The 17,416-nt window shown below is 40.0% G+C and overlaps 3 protein-coding genes across 3 annotated transcripts; all 3 read left to right on the top strand.

Moving 5' to 3' along the window:
- The first annotated feature begins 1,889 nt into the window (after positions 1 to 1,889).
- Positions 1,890 to 9,181, top strand: LOC148724712 (tetratricopeptide repeat protein 28-like). Its single transcript, XM_088729805.1, has 2 exons — positions 1,890 to 5,074; positions 5,686 to 9,181. Exons 1-2 carry the CDS (start codon positions 3,327 to 3,329, stop codon positions 5,741 to 5,743), a joined length of 1,806 nt encoding a protein of 601 aa, XP_088585931.1. The 5' UTR covers positions 1,890 to 3,326; the 3' UTR covers positions 5,744 to 9,181.
- Positions 9,182 to 15,181: 6,000 nt separating this feature from the next.
- Positions 15,182 to 15,641, top strand: LOC148724713 (uncharacterized). The gene has a single exon (XM_088729653.1). It carries the CDS (start codon positions 15,242 to 15,244, stop codon positions 15,629 to 15,631), a length of 390 nt encoding a protein of 129 aa, XP_088585779.1. The 5' UTR covers positions 15,182 to 15,241; the 3' UTR covers positions 15,632 to 15,641.
- Positions 15,641 to 16,327, top strand: LOC148724714 (uncharacterized; the record flags this gene model as incomplete). Its single annotated transcript, XM_088729657.1, has 1 exon — positions 15,641 to 16,327. A coding segment is annotated over one exon (687 nt), but the record flags the coding sequence as incomplete, so codon positions are not given.
- Between the last annotated feature and the right edge of the window lie 1,089 nt (positions 16,328 to 17,416).

Here is a 17,416-nt window from a genome sequence, read left to right on the forward strand (position 1 = left end):
GAATTGCGCGCAAATGAAAAATCAGCAAAAGGCATGGAGGGGAGCTGGGGGGGGGGGCAATCAGTGTTGATATGAACCAATTTGAAATTGTTTGTTTATCGTTTTGCCATCAAAAGGAAGATGGAGGATTTTGGAGATCATATCATTTTTCGGGGGGGGGGGGAACAGTGGAGGATCAGAAAATTAATTGTCTATGAGAGGGGGCACTAAGAACGGTTCTGAGGGAGAACAGCACGTACCGGAAAAAATTGATCTAAGCACCCCTCCCCCCATAGGTTGGGTCTAAAAGTTACATGTTTTCGTAAATTTTGCATCGCGATTTGTCAAGAATTAGTGTTGTTTATGCACAATTTATTAGCTATGGAAAAACGAAGAGAGAAAAGTAATGTTGCACACGCACTAACAAGCATTCGTGGAAAGTGAGCACTGTCTAAACTTTTGCAGAGAGATAGCTACCAAGAGTCATCATCTAATTTAGTTATTTAAGTTTTCTGTATTTTAACCTGTTGATTTTTTTTCCATTTCAGGAAGGTATTTGGTCAAACAAAAAGGAGTACGTGATGGCTAACACGAGTGAAATCCTACAGAAGATCAGGATAAGTTTAGATGTTGCCACATATCTTCTAAACACTGATCGTGGTATACAAGCCGCTCATTTGTGTTATGAATGTTTAGTCTTACTCAACAATCTAGGCTTTGATATGAACGGACTGGATGTCTCTGAGGTAATATTCAATGCGTACTGCGCAATCTCCGGTTACACAAACGCAGTACGATACACCAACAAACTTATCGCCATGTTCCACAATACCGGAAAATCAATCATTGAACTGGGAGACAAATACAAAAGACAAAGTAGGCTTGCAGAAGCCAAGGAACTTTTTGAAGGCGCACTTGCCATAGCAAAGTCAATTGGCTACGGAATTGGAGAATCAGTGACTTATGGAAGGCTAGGACTCCTGTTTCAATCACTCGGTAAATATCAGAAGGCTAAAGAATATCACGAGAAAGCTCTTGCTATCGCAACAGAAATTGGCCATAGGGAAGGGGAAGGGGCATGTAATGGGAACCTTGGAACTGTGTTTAAATCACTCGGTGAATATCAGACGGCTAAAGAATATCACGAGAAAGCTCTTGCTATCGCAACAGAAATTGGCGATAGAAAAGGAGAAGGGACAATCTATGGGAACCTTGGAACTGTGTTTAAATCACTCGGTGAATATCAGAAGGCTAAAGAATATTACGAGAAAGCTCTTGCTATCGCAACAGAAATTGGCGACAGGGAAGGAGAAGGGACATGGTATGGGAGCCTTGGAACTGTGTTTAAATCACTCGGTGAATATCAGAAGGCTAAAGAATATTACGAGAAAGCTCTTGCTATCGCAACAGAAATTGGCGATAGGGAAGGAGAAGGGGCATGTAATGGGAACCTTGGAAATGTGTTTCAATCACTAGGTGAATATCAGAAGGCTAAAGAATATTACAAGAAAGCTCTTGCTATCGCAACAGAAATTGGCGATAGAAAAGGAGAAGGGGCATGTAATGGGAACCTTGGAACTGTGTTTCAATGACTCGGTGAATATCAGAAGGCTAAAGAATATCACGAGAAAGCTCTTGCTATCGCAACAGAAATTGGCGACAGGCAAGGAGAAGGGACACGGTATGGGAACCTTGGAACTGTGTTTCAATCACTCGGTGAATATCAGAAGGCTAAAGAATATTACGAGAAAGCTCTTGCTATCGCAACAGAAATTGGCGACAGGGAAGGAGAAGGGACATGGTATGGGAGCCTTGGAACTGTGTTTAAATCACTCGGTGAATATCAGAAGGCTAAAGAATATTACGAGAAAGCTCTTGCTATCGCAACAGAAATTGGCGGTAGGGAAGGAGAAGGGGCATGTAATGGGAACCTTGGAACTGTGTTTCAATCACTCGGTGAATATCAGAAGGCTAAAGAATATTACAAGAAAGATCTTACTATCGCAACAGAAATTGGCGATAGAAAAGGAGAAGGGACATGTAATGGGAACCTTGGAACTGTGTTTCAATCACTCGGTGAATATCAGAAGGCTAAAGAATATTACAAGAAAGCTCTTGCTATCGCAACAGAAATTGGCGATAGAAAAGGAGAAGGGGCATGTAATGGGAACCTTGGAACTGTGTTTCAATCACTCGGTGAATATCAGAAGGCTAAAGAATATCACGAGAAAGCTCTTGCTATCGCAACAGAAATTGGCGACAGGAAAGGAGAAGGGGCATGGTATGGGAACCTTGGAACTGTGTTTCGATCACTCGGTGAATATCAGAAGGCTAAAGAATATTACGAGAAAGCTCTTGCTATCGCAACAGAAATTGGCGACAGGGAAGGAGAAGGGACACGGTATGAGAACCTTGGAACTGTGTTTCAATCACTCGGTGAATATCAGAAGGCTAAAGAATATTACAAGAAAGCTCTTGCTATCGCAACAGAAATTGGCGATAGAAAAGGAGAAGGGGCATGTAATGGGAACCTTGGAACTGTGTTTCAATCACTCGGTGAATATCAGAAGGCTAAAGAATATTACGAGAAAGCTCTTGCTATCACAACAGAAATTGGCGACAGGGAAGGAGAAGGGACAATCTATGGGAACCTTGGAACTGTGTTTAAATCACTCGGTGAATATCAGAAGGCTAAAGAATATCACGAGAAAGCTCTTGCTATCGCAACAGAAATTGGCGACAGGCAAGGAGAAGGGACACGGTATGGGAACCTTGGAACTGTGTTTCAATCACTCGGTGAATATCAGAAGGCTAAAGAATATTACGAGAAAGCTCTTGCTATCGCAACAGAAATTGGCGATAGAAAAGGAGAAGGGGCATGTAATGGGAACCTTGGAACTGTGTTTCAATCACTCGGTGAATATCAGAAGGCTAAAGAATATCACGAGAAAGCTCTTGCTATCGCAACAGAAATTGGCGACAGGAAAGGAGAAGGGGCATGGTATGGGAGCCTTGGAACTGTGTTTCGATCACTCGGTGAATATCAGAAGGCTAAAGAATATCACGAGAAAGCTCTTGCTATCGCAACAGAAATTGGCGACAGGGAAGGAGAAGGGACAAGGTATGGGAACCTTGGAAATGTGTTTGACTCACTCGGTGAATATCAGAAGGCTAAAGAATATTACGAGAAAGCTCTTGCTATCGCAACAGAAATTGGCGACAGGGCAGAGGAAGGAACTCGCTCTGCGAATCTTGGATCTGCGTTTCTATCACTTCATATAAATAGGAAAGCTAAGGAACATTTTGACAAAGCACTCGCCATCAGTATAGAAATTGGCCACAGAGAAATGGAAGTGTGCTGCTACGGAAACCTGGCAAATCTGTCACGATTGTTTCATGACTACCAGATGGCTAGAGAGTTACTTGAGAAAGGGCTAACTATCTCTATCGAGACTGGCGATAGACCACTACAAGGTAGAAGCTATGCAAACCTTGGGCACGTGTCCCTATCGCTTGGGAATTACTACGAGTCGGAAAAACACTTTGAGAAAGCGCACTTGATGAGCAGCGAAATTGGAGACAATATGACTGACTTTCACAGCCTTCTCGGAATCGCTCTGTTAAAGATATCGGAATCAAGTCTTGAGGAGGCAATGGTGTATCTTCGTCAAAGTATTGAAATTTATGAAAAGTTGCGAAATTTTCTCAAAGAAAACGATGAATTTAAAACATGTCTCTTAGAAAAGCACGGTAATTTCGCCTACGAGTTGCTCAGTCACATGCTGTGTGCCACCGGAAGTGTGCGAGACTCTCTTAATGTGGAGGAGCTAAGACGCGCTAGAGGCCTCGCAGAATTAATGGCATATAAACTCTCAATTGAAGGCCACATCTCAGCTGATTCAACATCTCGGGCAAGGATCGAAAGCATTGTGAGTAAAGAGAACAATTGCGCTGTTTTGTACATTTCATATCGTGAGCGGCATGTTCGTCTGTGGGTTTTAAAAGCAAATGGAGACATTCACCATCGAAAGAGCCCCGAAATGAAAATCGACACCCTTATAGCTGCATCCGTTTGCGATGTGGAGGATATTTTCAGAAATAGTGCCAAAAGGTTCGGCATTTTACATGACCAGAATTGCGAGGATCGATCTTTGGGTGACGATATCGTCGTGTCTCCTCAAGAAGAGAGCCAAGCAACCTCGGAAGGAGACGAAACCAAACGCAACGAAACGATTCTTCAATTGTGTTATGACCAGCTTATCGCTCCTGTCAAAGATTTACTCACAGAGCCTGAAGTCATCATTGTGCCTGAGAAGTGTTCATACCGAGTCCCTTTTGCTGCCTTGCGGGATAAGACAGCGGGAAAGTATTTTTCAGAAACCCACAGAATCCGCATCGTCCCTTCTCTGACGACTCTGGGGATCATTCAGGAAAGTCCGGGGGACTATCACAGTCAGTCCGGTGCACTGGTAGTGGGTGATCCTTTGGCTGGTGAAGTGCTTTACAAAGGACGTACCCTGAAATGGACACCATTGTTGTGTGCACGAAAGGAAGCTGAGATGATTGGTCGACTCCTGGGTGTTCAGCCATTGTTAGGAGAGCACGCAACAAAGCAGGCGGTACTTCACGCACTTCATTCAGTGAGCCTGATACATCTTGCCGCCCATGGTAATGCAGAGAGAGGGGAGATTGCCCTGTCCCCCAATTGCACCACTAAAAGTATTCCACAAGAAGAAGACTACCTTTTGACAATGTCCGACATTTCAAAGGTGAAGCTGCGAGCTAAACTGGTCGTACTTAGCTGTTGTCACAGCGGGCGTGGAACGTTTAAACAAGAGGGAGTCATTGGAATAGCTCGGGCTTTCCTAGGATCTGGTGCGCGTTCAGTGTTGGTGGCATCGTGGGCCATACAAGACGACGCAACAGAGCAGCTTATGAGTCATTTCTACCAACACCTGGCTGCTGGAGAAAGTGCCAGTGAATCTCTTCACCAGGCCATCAAATGGTTGAGAGGCAACGGCTTCACCGAACCTGCCCAATGGGCTCCGTTTATGCTGATGGGAGACAACGTGACATTCGACTTGAAAAAAATAAGGTAAGCTTGTTTTTGAGTAATTTTTTGTAATCGACATAACCCATTTAAGCTTGTGAAAATAAACAGGAGCCTGCCTTTTTCTTTAATTAGAAAAACGTCTGCAACTACGAGGTTTTATTTTATGACGGCACATGTTGACGGTTTCTTAACCCTTTAACTCCTAGAAGTGATCAACATCTAACTTCCCCTTATAATATCCATACATTATCCGGCAAACAAGTAATTACCTATCAGGTACAAGTTGTTCATGATCTAACACCAAATTCTCATCACAAATTTACAAGAAAAGGTGCAGCAACTAGATGGGAGAATTAAAAATCAGATCTTGGGAGTTAAATGGTTGACAAAAACAGGTTAAGATTCGGTGTAGTTTCTTAAGTGTGCAAGATGTTTACAATTGTGCCATTGGTGTAAAGATTGACAGGACAATGACCACAATCTGAGCGAAAATATAACAAATAAATAATGAATGAATTAATCGATAAATCAGTGAATACGGTGAGGAAGCTAACTTTTATGTCTATAACAAGTCTAATGACAACGACTGGGAGATTATGTAAACGTAAAAAAAAGCATTACACATCATTCTTAACTCAAAAGTTTTGTTTTAGGCAAAAAGAACTGACGAAGGACGAAAGTGACGGGGACAAGAAACCGAGTAGCGACTGATCCTTGACTCTCCCTCCCCTCCTGTTTACTGGAAGGAAAACTGGTATTTTTTCACACTAAAACTTTTTACTTTTCAATGCTCTTGTGGGTGCTTTTTTTTACACGACCCAGCTGTCCAGCACGCGATGTCATTCGCCCAAAAGTTGTATTATGTTTGCCGAGGAGGAACAAAAATGAACAGATAATTAAAAAATCAAAAAATAGAAAATGTTGAGTAAATTTTCCACGATGCGAAAATTATGGCACTGTTCTTTAAATTTGAGATTACAAAAAATCATTAACCTTTTTATTTTTTTAGGATATGATTCTAAATTTTACCCTCTAGCTGCCATAATTTTCTCTTTAAATTGATAAGGAGAACCAGCTCGGTAGTACGTAAGAAAAAAAAAAAGAAGTCACTCTTAGATTGATAGGTGTGTATTCTGAACTGCCATTAGATACATAATGTGTTGATACTTTTTTATGAAGAGGTTATATGAATATCACTTCAAGGAGTGAACGGGCGAAGGGCGCAGGCGAAGATATCTGGGCCGGAATGTTCAAAGCTGGTTTAAGATAACCCTGGGTTAGCGTGATATTTGATTTCAGATCTGAAAGCTTAAAAGAAAGTTCAGTTTAACTGTTTTTGTCTACAATTTGATGATCGGATGCTCTAAAAAGAATAGGGAAAATTATCACCGAAAGGTTCTTGAATGATGAAATAGGGAAACCTGCATTAAAATTTAACGCTGGATTAGTGCTAATCGGCCTTCGAACAACTGGACCCTGTTAATTTCTGGAACCTAAACTGTAATATAATAATAACAATACTAATGGTTTTGGCGATAGAGTGCTTTTGAATTGAGTGTTGTAAAACTGAAAGAAAGGAATCACAACGGTCAATCAGAAGAAAGGAAAATACCTTTGAGAGAACTCAAATTAAAAGCCGACCAATCATCCCAAAATGCGGGAAAAAGCGGGCGACCAAGTCGTAATTGTTTTTAGTTTAGCGCCTGATTGGTTGAGAGATTGGCGAGAGTTTTATCGACCAATCACAAAGCCAAGTAAGGCAAAAGCAGATCTGGAGCCAGCTAGGATTACTTTCGACACTCAACTGAACATTGCTCTATCACATTATCATTATCCTTAAAATCTATTTCTCGGCTTTGAGACTCGCTGGAAAAGAGTCCCAAGCTGATGTTCTTGTTGTCTATGTCTTTTCTTCTGACATAAGGTCTTACAACCAAAACGTTATTACTTTTTTTTGTTCTTGGAGTTTATTCTACTACAGTTGGTAATAATATCTAGACGATGGCTGTGATGGAAACCGGATTTCTAGGTTAAAAACACTCCGTCGAGGTGATTATTTTAGCTTCCAATCGTGCGACCTGAAGTAGGAATCAATTTTCTCGAACTTGCAAAAATGTTAGCCACACTTTGAAGGCATAAGTTCGTATATTGAACCTCAACTTAACAAGTTGTAATAATAGTTATGATAATAATGATAACAATCTTAAAAGCGATGGAGTGTCGTAAATCCAAAACCGAAGTAGTCACTAGAAAATACCTTTAAGAGACTTCAAAGCAAAACCGACCAAACTGCTTAAACCGCTGGAAAACGCGGGCGACCAAATCATGAATGTGTTTTACTTTTGTATCGGATTGGTTAAGAGATTGGTGCGAGTTTTCTGAGCCAATCAGAAAGTGGAAGTAAAGCAAAACAAAGCATTTCGGGATTTACTTTCGATACTCCAATGAAAATTGCTGCGATAGTGATCATAAATGAAACAAATAAAAACGAAAAAAGGCAATAGATTTGATTTTAAGCCTCACAGATTAAACAGAGCCGAAATAGTTTATCCAATTAATGATCATGATGAAAAGTAAAGAACCCAGAAGGGCGAATCTCTAGAAGATTTTAGGAGAAATTGAGGTATCAAGTGTAGCTTGACGTTTCCATTCAAGATCGTTGTAAGGGACACGAATTTTAAGCCATTTCTTTCAATGCAATCGGTGGAGGAATTCTCTTAACTCTCTCACAGTACCAAAACCTCGCTCTGAAGTCATCACTGCACGAGACAAACGCTGCTCCTGTTGGGGAGTGGGTGCTACAGAGAATGTGGTTGTTGTGACCTATGTCTTTTCATCTGATATAAGGTCTTACAACCAAAAATTTGGTAGTATTTTTGTCTCTTGGAATTCATTTTACGGCAATTATTAATGATGTCTAAACAATACTGTGATGAAAACCGGATTTCTAAGTTATAAACACACTTCGTAGAGATGATTTTGACTTTTACTATGAATCTTGAACTATCAATCAGCTTTTATCAATTTTGTCAAAATGTTACCCACACTTTGAAAACATAGGTTTATTTCTTGAACCTCTACTTAGATAGTTGTAATTTGAGTAATGATAATAGTAATAATAATAATATTATTGCAAAAGCAATGTCAAGAGTGTCATAAAACCAAAACCGAAGTGTTCGAACTGTAAAAAGACGAATCTTGGCCACGGATCACAGATAAAGATATTGGTTTCTTACATTTAGGCTACGAGCAGCCCCCACTTTAGGCGAAGTCTGTTGCGCGAGTGAAGTTTTAGATCTCCCGCTGCGTGCTAACATTAAATTTTTTTCGCTGAGTTTTTTTTTTTACTCGCACGACGGACTTTACTGAAAAGGAGGGACCACTGGTAGTGTACTCACTTTGAGAAATAGAGGTTTCTCAAGCTTTTTTATGTCATTTTCCTAATCAGTAGGAGCTCCTGTGATCAGATATTTCGTCAAGATGTTAGAAAATTTAAAGATAAGCTTAAACACGAAGGCGCGCTATAAAAGGAACCTTAGGTCCCACTGGACCATTTGTTAATCAACCGTCGTGATGTACAACTCTTAGAGTCAAGTGAGCTTGAGCTACAGCTACTCCAAACCAGTGAACAGCGAGCGCATTCCTCGAAATTGTTTTATGTCTTCATCACAATACAAGAATTCTTGAGATTTGTATTTCCATTCTCCAATGGAAACTGTCTTTATTTGTGGCGGTAAATTTGAGACCGAAGTAGGTGGTTCGCACGTTACCTCATGCCACCATGCGGTTCTGTCCTCGTGTACCAGTTCACAAGAGCCGATACAAAAGACCAAACAATACACAACAGCTAACGAACGACTCCTAAACAAAGAAAGAACAATGGTAATTCCCGTGTGAACCGGTACACCAGGACAGAACCCCACCATGCTGGTGGAAGTAAACAATAGATATCTCATTAGCTCCTTTTGTTCGTCTACCAGCATTTAAATTTGACCCGCACACGTCAACGGTGAGTGTCAAATGAGCCTAGGTCTTCCCAGGGAAGACTTCCTTATATAGCGCGCCTTCGTGTTTAAAGTATATTTTTTTCAATGTCTCCGGTTTCTGGATCTGAAAAATAACTTTGAAATAAATGTTTTGCCTTAACTACTTTGTTGTTCGTGTGCGGCCTGCATAAACTGAGATTGTTCAGGAATTTCCATCGTTCTTGCCCCGGCTTATGAAAGTGAAATTTCAACCGCCTCTCGGTTAGCGCAATGGATAGAGCGCTGAACTGTTGTGCGGGAGGTCGAGAGTTCGAGCCCCGGCCGGACCAGCACTCAATATCTTAAAATAATTGAGAAGAATATGCTGCCTTTCTATAATATCAAGAAACGGTTAGATATTCTAGTCTTCTCGGATAGGGACGAATAAATGGAGGTCACGTCTTCTGGAGGCTTAGGGGTAGGAGACGTTAATTTCCCACGTACGAGATTACTGTATGATGGTTTTCCTCCCCTGGGGTGGGTTGGATGGGTTACTGAGCCCGCAGTGATTGGCGGAAAGCTGTTGCGGTGTTCCTGCCTATCGGCAAATCTTCTAAATAAATAAATAAATAAATAAATTTCAAACCGCTCTCCCTCCTGCTCTTACCCTTTATATCTCTGTATTAACATCTATATTCTCCACACTGATCTCAGTACATTTCCGATGGTAACCACAAGGAGAATTTGTTTGACAATCAGGAGTTTCTTACAGTAGATTGGTGATCATTTCCATTATTCTCCTAACCTTTACATTTGATTCAAGGGCAGGGGCGTAGCCAGGATTTTTCAAAGGGGGGGGGGGTCACAGAGGCTACTTACCACATTGTCATGTCAACCTCCACACCGTGCATGTTTTACTTAATGTTACAGTTTTGGGATGAGCAGTGAGAGTATACTGGGCAGGCCAAGATATTGTCATGGCATTTTCACCACCTGAATGTTGTAGGTTGTTTGCTTAAAAGAAGGCCTACCAAGGGGGGGCTCAGGGGCACCCCAGGACCCCCCTGGCTACGCCCTTCAAGGGTGATATTGTAAGGAGAAAGAAGCCTGTCAACTTTACGATCTAAAGGGTTAAAATAGGTTTTTTCACACCTCTGCTACTTACCCGCCGTTTTAATTGAGCTTTGTTTAACTTCCTGAATGCCTGGAGCAGTCTACACCAACACAAGATGAAATAATGCCTCTCCACCATGGTGTGGCATTTCAAATTTTGCGATGCACCGCATGGGTTATTGACTCCACCAAAGTTACAACGAATCGGGACACGTGTTATCATGTGCTGTAACAGCAAAACAGAAGACAAATTTCCGACATAATATTCATAATTATATGAACCATATGCCCCCCCTCCCCAGATAATCCTTGAGAAAACCATAACGAAAGCTGTCGTGAGCCCGTCCGAAAAAGGGTCGTCCGACTCCAAACTCGCACGGCTCTTTTACATCTTCCGAGTTACAGAGAGCAACGCAAGCCAGAAAGTGAAAGCGTTTTAAAGGTCAAAACCTGTTTGGTGAAACTCCAAATAGAAAAAAATTCAACAGGATACTCGTAATTCATTACCTCTATGTTCGAAGAGTCTCGAGTTTTCCTTTTCCTTACTATGAATTTCCTTTCATAGATTTCTACCTGTGTTTTTTGAAATTTTCTTTCACGCGAGATGATTAATGCATAAAAATTGCTGATGGGGAATATTGCACCTACAACTGATGAAGGAAGCCCTGTTAACCCTTTACACCCTCACATCATGATAGTATGCATATTCTCTAAACTGTTCTCAGTACATTTCCTAACGAGCTGGCAAGGAGAATTTGGTCAACAATCAAGAGCTTTGTTATCATTTCCTTTATTCTCGTGACCTTAATGTGTGATTCAGCTGTGAAATTGTGAGGAGAAATTAGATGCTAGTCCCTCTTAGTGGTTAAAGAGTCAATTTTGTAATTCCGAATAGCAGGGAGACAATAGTTCTACAACATAAGGATCGTTGTCAACCTCACGCGACCCCAGAAATCAAAATTTATTGTAAATAAAACAAATTTATTTTCTTCTTAAGTTGGAAGTTGGAAGCGGCATCAATCATTTTGTTGTGAGTAAGGCAGTGGTTTGTTTGTAAGAAGTGAGGCATAATTTACCATCCAGGGAAGGGGGCGGGGAATTGTGGGGGGGGGGGGGTCCATGGTTTCGGGAAACAAGGGAAGAATGATAAAGGAGATAGCGTAGCTTTGTATTAATATATCTTGTGAAAGAACTACGTGCGTTTCAACGTTGGTGATTAACTTCTCTCTTCTGTCGGAGGTTTCTCCTTTAAGAAACAGAAATGAGGAAACAGAACGCAGAAGTTGTTATTATTTTACTGATCAGGGTCGTAATTTTTTCTGCAATCTGTTTTCCAGGAAATTTTTTTTCAGTTTCTTGATTCTAATTTCGTGTGTCATACGTTTATTCGAATTAACACCGAATAAAACACAATTTATTAGTTTTTTAATTGAATTTTTTTTCACTCGTTTCTGAAAACAGAAATATTTTGGATCGAAACTTTGTGAAAAAAAATTTTGGGAGAGGATTCCCAATTTCAAACAAATTGATAAATCGAGATGGATTCGATTTTATTTTATCCTAATATATTGGTAATATATTGATAACTATTAGTCTGTCTTTCGAGATCAAGTCTTTTTTATTTCGTTTGTTATAAGTTAAGAATTAACTCTGAAAAAGACACGATTTATATATTTTTGTAGGGTAAGAGCATAAACAAACTTGAGTATTATTCTTCTCTGGTCTCTGAAAACTGAAATTTTCGGATCGCAAGTCCGTGAAAAAATTTATTGCAGAGGATTCCGAATTTCAAACAATCTCTTAAGTCGAGAAAGGTTTGATTTTTTCATCCCGGTATATTGGTAATTATTAAACACTGGATCATTGGATAATGCAATTCAAGACTTTTTATTGGCTTAGCCATTATGGTATATGAGCCAATATACCATAATGTACAAATATTGTAAGCGTACGCGTCAGCTTAAAATTAAAAGGAGCTAAAAAACTTAAGATTTGGTGAGATTTGTGTAATATCTTGGGGGCGTTTTTAATAAAACAATTATTCCACTCGCGCTTGTTGGATATGAGATGATTATGGCCAACGAGGCGCGTAGCGCCTCGTTGGCTATCTATCATCTCATATCCAACAAGCGCGAGTGGAATAATTTTAAGTATTAACCCTTTCAGTCCAAATATTTCAGTCATAATTCTCCATACTGTCTGCCATATAATTGGTATGAAGTCAGTTAGGAGAATTTGGTACTAGGTCAACTGATACTCTCCTATTTGATACTTTTCTTTATTCTCATAACTTGTGTGCTTGATTTCGTGTTGATATTGTTAGGAGAAATTCTGTCTTGATCACTCATGGGAGTTCAAGGGTTAATATGAGTTTTAAGATCAAGCTCAAACATTGTTGCGACACTGGCTATTTTCATAAATTTTTGTTTTGCAGGCACGCGGTTTCTTGATTTTGGTTTCATTCATCAGACGATCAGGATACTAAACTCGGAAACTTCTACGTTTTCCATTTGGTAAGCAGCTTGAATAAAATAATTCACAGACACTTTTTTTTAAATTCTGACAGAAACTAGCTTATATTTGGTGACAGAGAATTCAAACGTGAAAGCAATCTTTGAAATGAGGTTCTCAATGTGGTAAACCGTTAGCCGTAAAACGACAAAACAATTTGCCGTTGAGCGTAGAAAGAGTAGCCATAAAAAATTTTTCGTTTATCACAACGGAAAGAAATTAACTGTTAGCCATAATATGCCTGAAATTCCAACCTTTAGCCGTAAAAGCCTCCAGCCCACTAATTGGAACTTTTTAAATCTGCTGACGATTTGTTCTTTCAGCGATCTGAATGATTTAACTGAGACTAACTATAATTTTTATTTAATCGATCAAATTAACATTTTGTTCTTCACTCGCGTGACTCTTGCTATTTGCATTCATAGTTCTTTTACAGGTTTTTATTTCAATTTCTTGCTTTTGAATTCTGAAGTCACGTGAATAACGCATCAAACTCGACACGTGCCACGTGTCGAGTACAATGATTTGATTGTAAGGTAAGCAGCCAATAAACACTAAAAAATTTAAAAAACATTTTTTCCTTTTTTAAACAATCCAGAGTAATTTTAAACTATGGAAACTTGTTTTAGTCAGTGATTGGAATACAAGAGATCCAAACAGTCTCAGAAAAAGTGGGGAAAATTTTCCGTCGTAAAGTTTGACGCGAACAAAGATTTGTAAGCAAAATAAATTGGTTTTTGCCTTCCTTAAACCTTCACCTCCAAGGTCTCATAAGCATTTCTCCCTTCTTAGTCACATGCATTTCCTTTAAAAAAGTGTAGAGAATTTGATGTTGGGTCAAGATCGCTTTCTTACCGCTGGGCAGTTTCTGTATTCTCATCACCTATTTGCATGATAATGTTTCGATATTAAAGAGGAGAAGCTATTTGTAACTTAACTCTGACAGGGTTAAATAAGGCGCAAGGCAAATCAATTTTTAAGAGCAAAAAGGTTATGATGTAAACAGCACGCACTCCAATACTTTTCTTCGTATTTTGTATGAAAAGAGTGGAGCGGTGATATTTATTTACCAATCAATCAATGCAAATCCCTACTTTGTATTAAAACTATTTGATATATAGCTGACACGTAAGCAAGATGAAGCGAAATGTTAGTTCTGATTGGCAAGGTGGAACCTTTTTTCCCGCTCGGGATCGCCCTCTTTGTTCCTGAGCAAGAAACAAAATTGTGTGGAACACCCTTACAAAGTTTATTATTTTTTGACAATGTCGGCGATGGAGTCGCAAAAGCGGTAGAGAACAGGCAGAACAAAAAAAAAAAATAAATAAACAACTCTCGTAGGTTTAATGTGCTGCAAACACAGTTGGCTCTCTATGATAAAGAAATCATTCTTTAATTATTTGAAAGTAAAGTGGAATTTTTTTGTTGTATAACAAATCATTTATCGGCCAAGCCTGTTAGGCCAAGAAAGGCTGGATATTAGCCTCTCTGGCGTTCTTTGTGGACCACCACTTAGTCTCGATCATTACAAACGCAAAGAAAAACAACTCGCCGAATATCCAGCCTTCTTCACCTCACCCTTGGACAAGAACGCATATTTATTTGCATTCAATATTGACAGGATAAGTTTTTCTTTCAGTTTCCAACTTCTGGTTTTACGAATCAAACGACCAGGAAACTGAACGAGGCACGCGTTTGTTTATAAAGGTGAGCCGTCTCTCTCTTATAGTTCTATGGCTTCCGCCCATTATTTTCACTTTTCTTAAAAGAATTCACGTTTTTATTCTGTCAGAAAATATAAGAAAATTTAACAGGTTTCACTCTCTGCCCATGTGGTGGTTGAAAAATAATACAAACATTTTCTGTGACGGATATCAACTCAATGAATCCAAAAGCGGAGTTTTAAATCTGAGATGCTATTGATACATTTTATCTGAATTACGCGCAGATGAAACATCAGCAAAGGAGTCGGGGAGGGGAGGGGCAATCAATGTTCATATGAACCAGTTTTTATCGTTTTGCCATCCAAAGGAAGGTGGAGGATTCTGGAGATCACATCATTTTTAGAGGGGGGGGGGGGGACGCTGGAGGATCAGACAATTAATTGTCTATGAGAGGGGGGATTAAGAAGGGTTCTGAGGAAGAACGGCACATACCCGAAATAAATTGACCTAAGCACCCCTTCCCCCATAGGTTTGGTCTAAAAGTTACGTGTTTTCTTATATTTTCCATCACAACTTGTCCAGAATCAGTGTTGTTTATGCACAATTCATTAGCTATGGAAAAACGAAGAGAGAAAAGTAATGTTGCACTCGCACTAACAAGCATTCGTGGAAAGTGAGCACTGCCTAAACTTTCGCAGAGAGATAGCTACCAAGAGTCATCATCTAATTTAGTTATTTAAGTTTTCTGTATTTTAACCTGTTGATTTTTCTATCCATTTCAGGAAGTTATTTGGTCAAACCAAAAGAAGTACGTGATCACTAACACGAGTGAAATCCTACAGAAGATCAGGATAGGTTCAGATGTTGCCACATGTCTTCTAAACACTGATCGTGGTATACAAGCCGCTCATTTGTGTTATGAATGTTTAGTCTTACTCAACAATCTAGGCTTTGATATGAACGGACTGGATGTCTCTGAGGTAATATTCAATGCGTACTACGCAATCTCCGGTTACACAAACGCAGTACGATACACCAACAAACTTATCGCCATGTTCCACAATGCTGGAAAATCAATGATTGAACTGGGAGAAAAATATCAAAGACGAAGTAGGCTTGCAGAAGCCAAGGAACTTTTTGGAGGCGCACTTGCCATCGCAAAATCAATTGGCTACAGAATTGGAGAATCAGTGACTTGTGCATGGCTAGGACTTGTGTTTAAGTCACTCGGTGAATATCACAAGGCTAAAGAATATCACGAGAAAGCTCTTGCTATCGCAACAGAAATTGGCAACAGGGAGGGAGAAGGGGCATGTAATGGGAACCTTGGAAATGTGTTTAAGTAACTCGGTGAATATCAGAAGGCTAAAGAATATCACAAGAACGCTCTTGCTATCGCAACAGAAATTGGCGATAGGAAAGGAGAAGGGAGAAGGTATGGGAACCTTGGAACTGTGTTTGAATCACTCGGTGAATATCAGAAGGCTAAAGAATATCACGAGAAAGCTCTTGCTATCGCAACAGAAATTGGCGATAGGGAAGGAGAAGGGACATGGCTTGGGAACCTTGGAAATGTGTTTGAATTACTCGGTGAATATCAGAAGGCTAAAGAATATCACGAGAAAGCTATTGCTATCGCAACAGAAATTGGCGACAGGGAAGGAGAAGGAACAAGGTATGGGAACCTTGGAACTGTGTTTGACTCACTCGGTGAATATCAGAAGGCTAAAGAATATAACGAGAAAGCTCTTGCTATCGCAACAAAAATTGGCGACAGGTATGGAGAAGGGACAAGGTATGGAAACCTTGGAAATGTGTTTAAATTACTCGGTGAATATCAGAAGGCTAAAGAATATTACGAAAAGCTCTTGCTATCGCAACAGAAATTGGTAACAGGAAAGGAGAAGGGACATGGTACGGGAACCTTGGAAATGTGTTTGAATCACTCGGTGAATATCAGAAGGCTAAAGAATATCACGAGAAAGCTCTTGCTATCGCAACAGAAATTGGCAACAGGAAAGGGGAAGGAGGTCTCTATGTGAGTCTTTGCGCTGCGTTTCTATCAGTTAGTAAAAATAAGGAGGCTAAGGAACATTTTTACAAGGCACTCGCCATCAGTATAGAAATTGGCGACAGAACGATGGAAGTGTGCTGCTACGCAAACCTGGCAAATCTGGTAAATTCGTTTCATGACTGCCAGAAGGCTAGAGAGTTACTCGGGAAAGGGCTTGCTATCACCATCAATACTGGCGATAGACGAGAACAAGGTATGATCTATGTAAACCTTGGGCACGTGTCCTTATCGCTTGGCAATTACTGCGAATCGGAAAAATACTTTGGGAATGCGCACTTGATGAGCAGCGAAATAGGAAACAATATGACTGACTTTCACAGCCTTCTCGGAATCACTCAGTTAAAGATATCGGAATCAAATCTTCAGGAGGCAATGGTGTATCTTCGTCAAAGTATTGAAATTTATGAAAAGTTGCGACATTTTCTTAAAGAAAACGATGATTTAAAGTATGTCTCTTAGAAAAGCACGGTAATTTCCCCTACGAGTTGCTCAGTCGCATGCTGTGTGCCACCGGAAGTGTGCGAGACTCTCTTAATGTGGAGGAGCTAAGACGCGCTAGAGGCCTCGCAGAATTAATGGCAGATAAACTCTCAATTGAAAGCCACATCTCAGCTGATTCAACATCTCGGCCAAGGATCGAAAGGATTGTGAGTCAAGAGAGCAATTGCGCTGTTTTGTACATTTCATATTGTGAGCGGCATGTTCGTCTGTGGGTTTTAAAAGCAAATGGAGACATCGACTATCGAGTGAGCCCCGTAATGAAAATCGACACACTTATGGCTGCATTCTTTTGCGATGTGGTGGAAATTTTTAAAAGAAGTGCCTCCATTTTCAATACTGAAGAGACGCACAGCAACATAGAAACTGTTTGTTGAACTGATATCCCAGAAAAAGTATTCTGACAGATGGATACGGACTTGCGCTTTAGATAAAATTATATTTTAGGTTCCAAATATTTTACATATTTGGAACCTAAACTGTAATATGGTAAGAAAAATAATAATGGTGTTAGCGATAGAGTGCTTTTGGATTGAGTGTCGTAAAACTGAAACAAAGG

This window comes from Stylophora pistillata, chromosome 8, assembly GCF_964205215.1.
Source record: "Stylophora pistillata chromosome 8, jaStyPist1.2, whole genome shotgun sequence".
In the NCBI taxonomy this organism is placed as follows: domain Eukaryota; kingdom Metazoa; phylum Cnidaria; class Anthozoa; order Scleractinia; family Pocilloporidae; genus Stylophora; species Stylophora pistillata.

Excerpts from the sequence above, each read along its gene's own strand:
- LOC148724712 (XM_088729805.1), top strand. The coding sequence starts at position 3,327 with ATGGAAGTGTGCTGCTACGGAAACCTGGCAAATCTGTCACGATTGTTT. Across the intron at positions 5,075-5,685 it reads TTCGACTTGAAAAAAATAAG|GCAAAAAGAACTGACGAAGG; the intron begins GTAAGCTTGTTT and ends GTTTTGTTTTAG.
- LOC148724713 (XM_088729653.1), top strand. The coding sequence starts at position 15,242 with ATGAACGGACTGGATGTCTCTGAGGTAATATTCAATGCGTACTACGCA.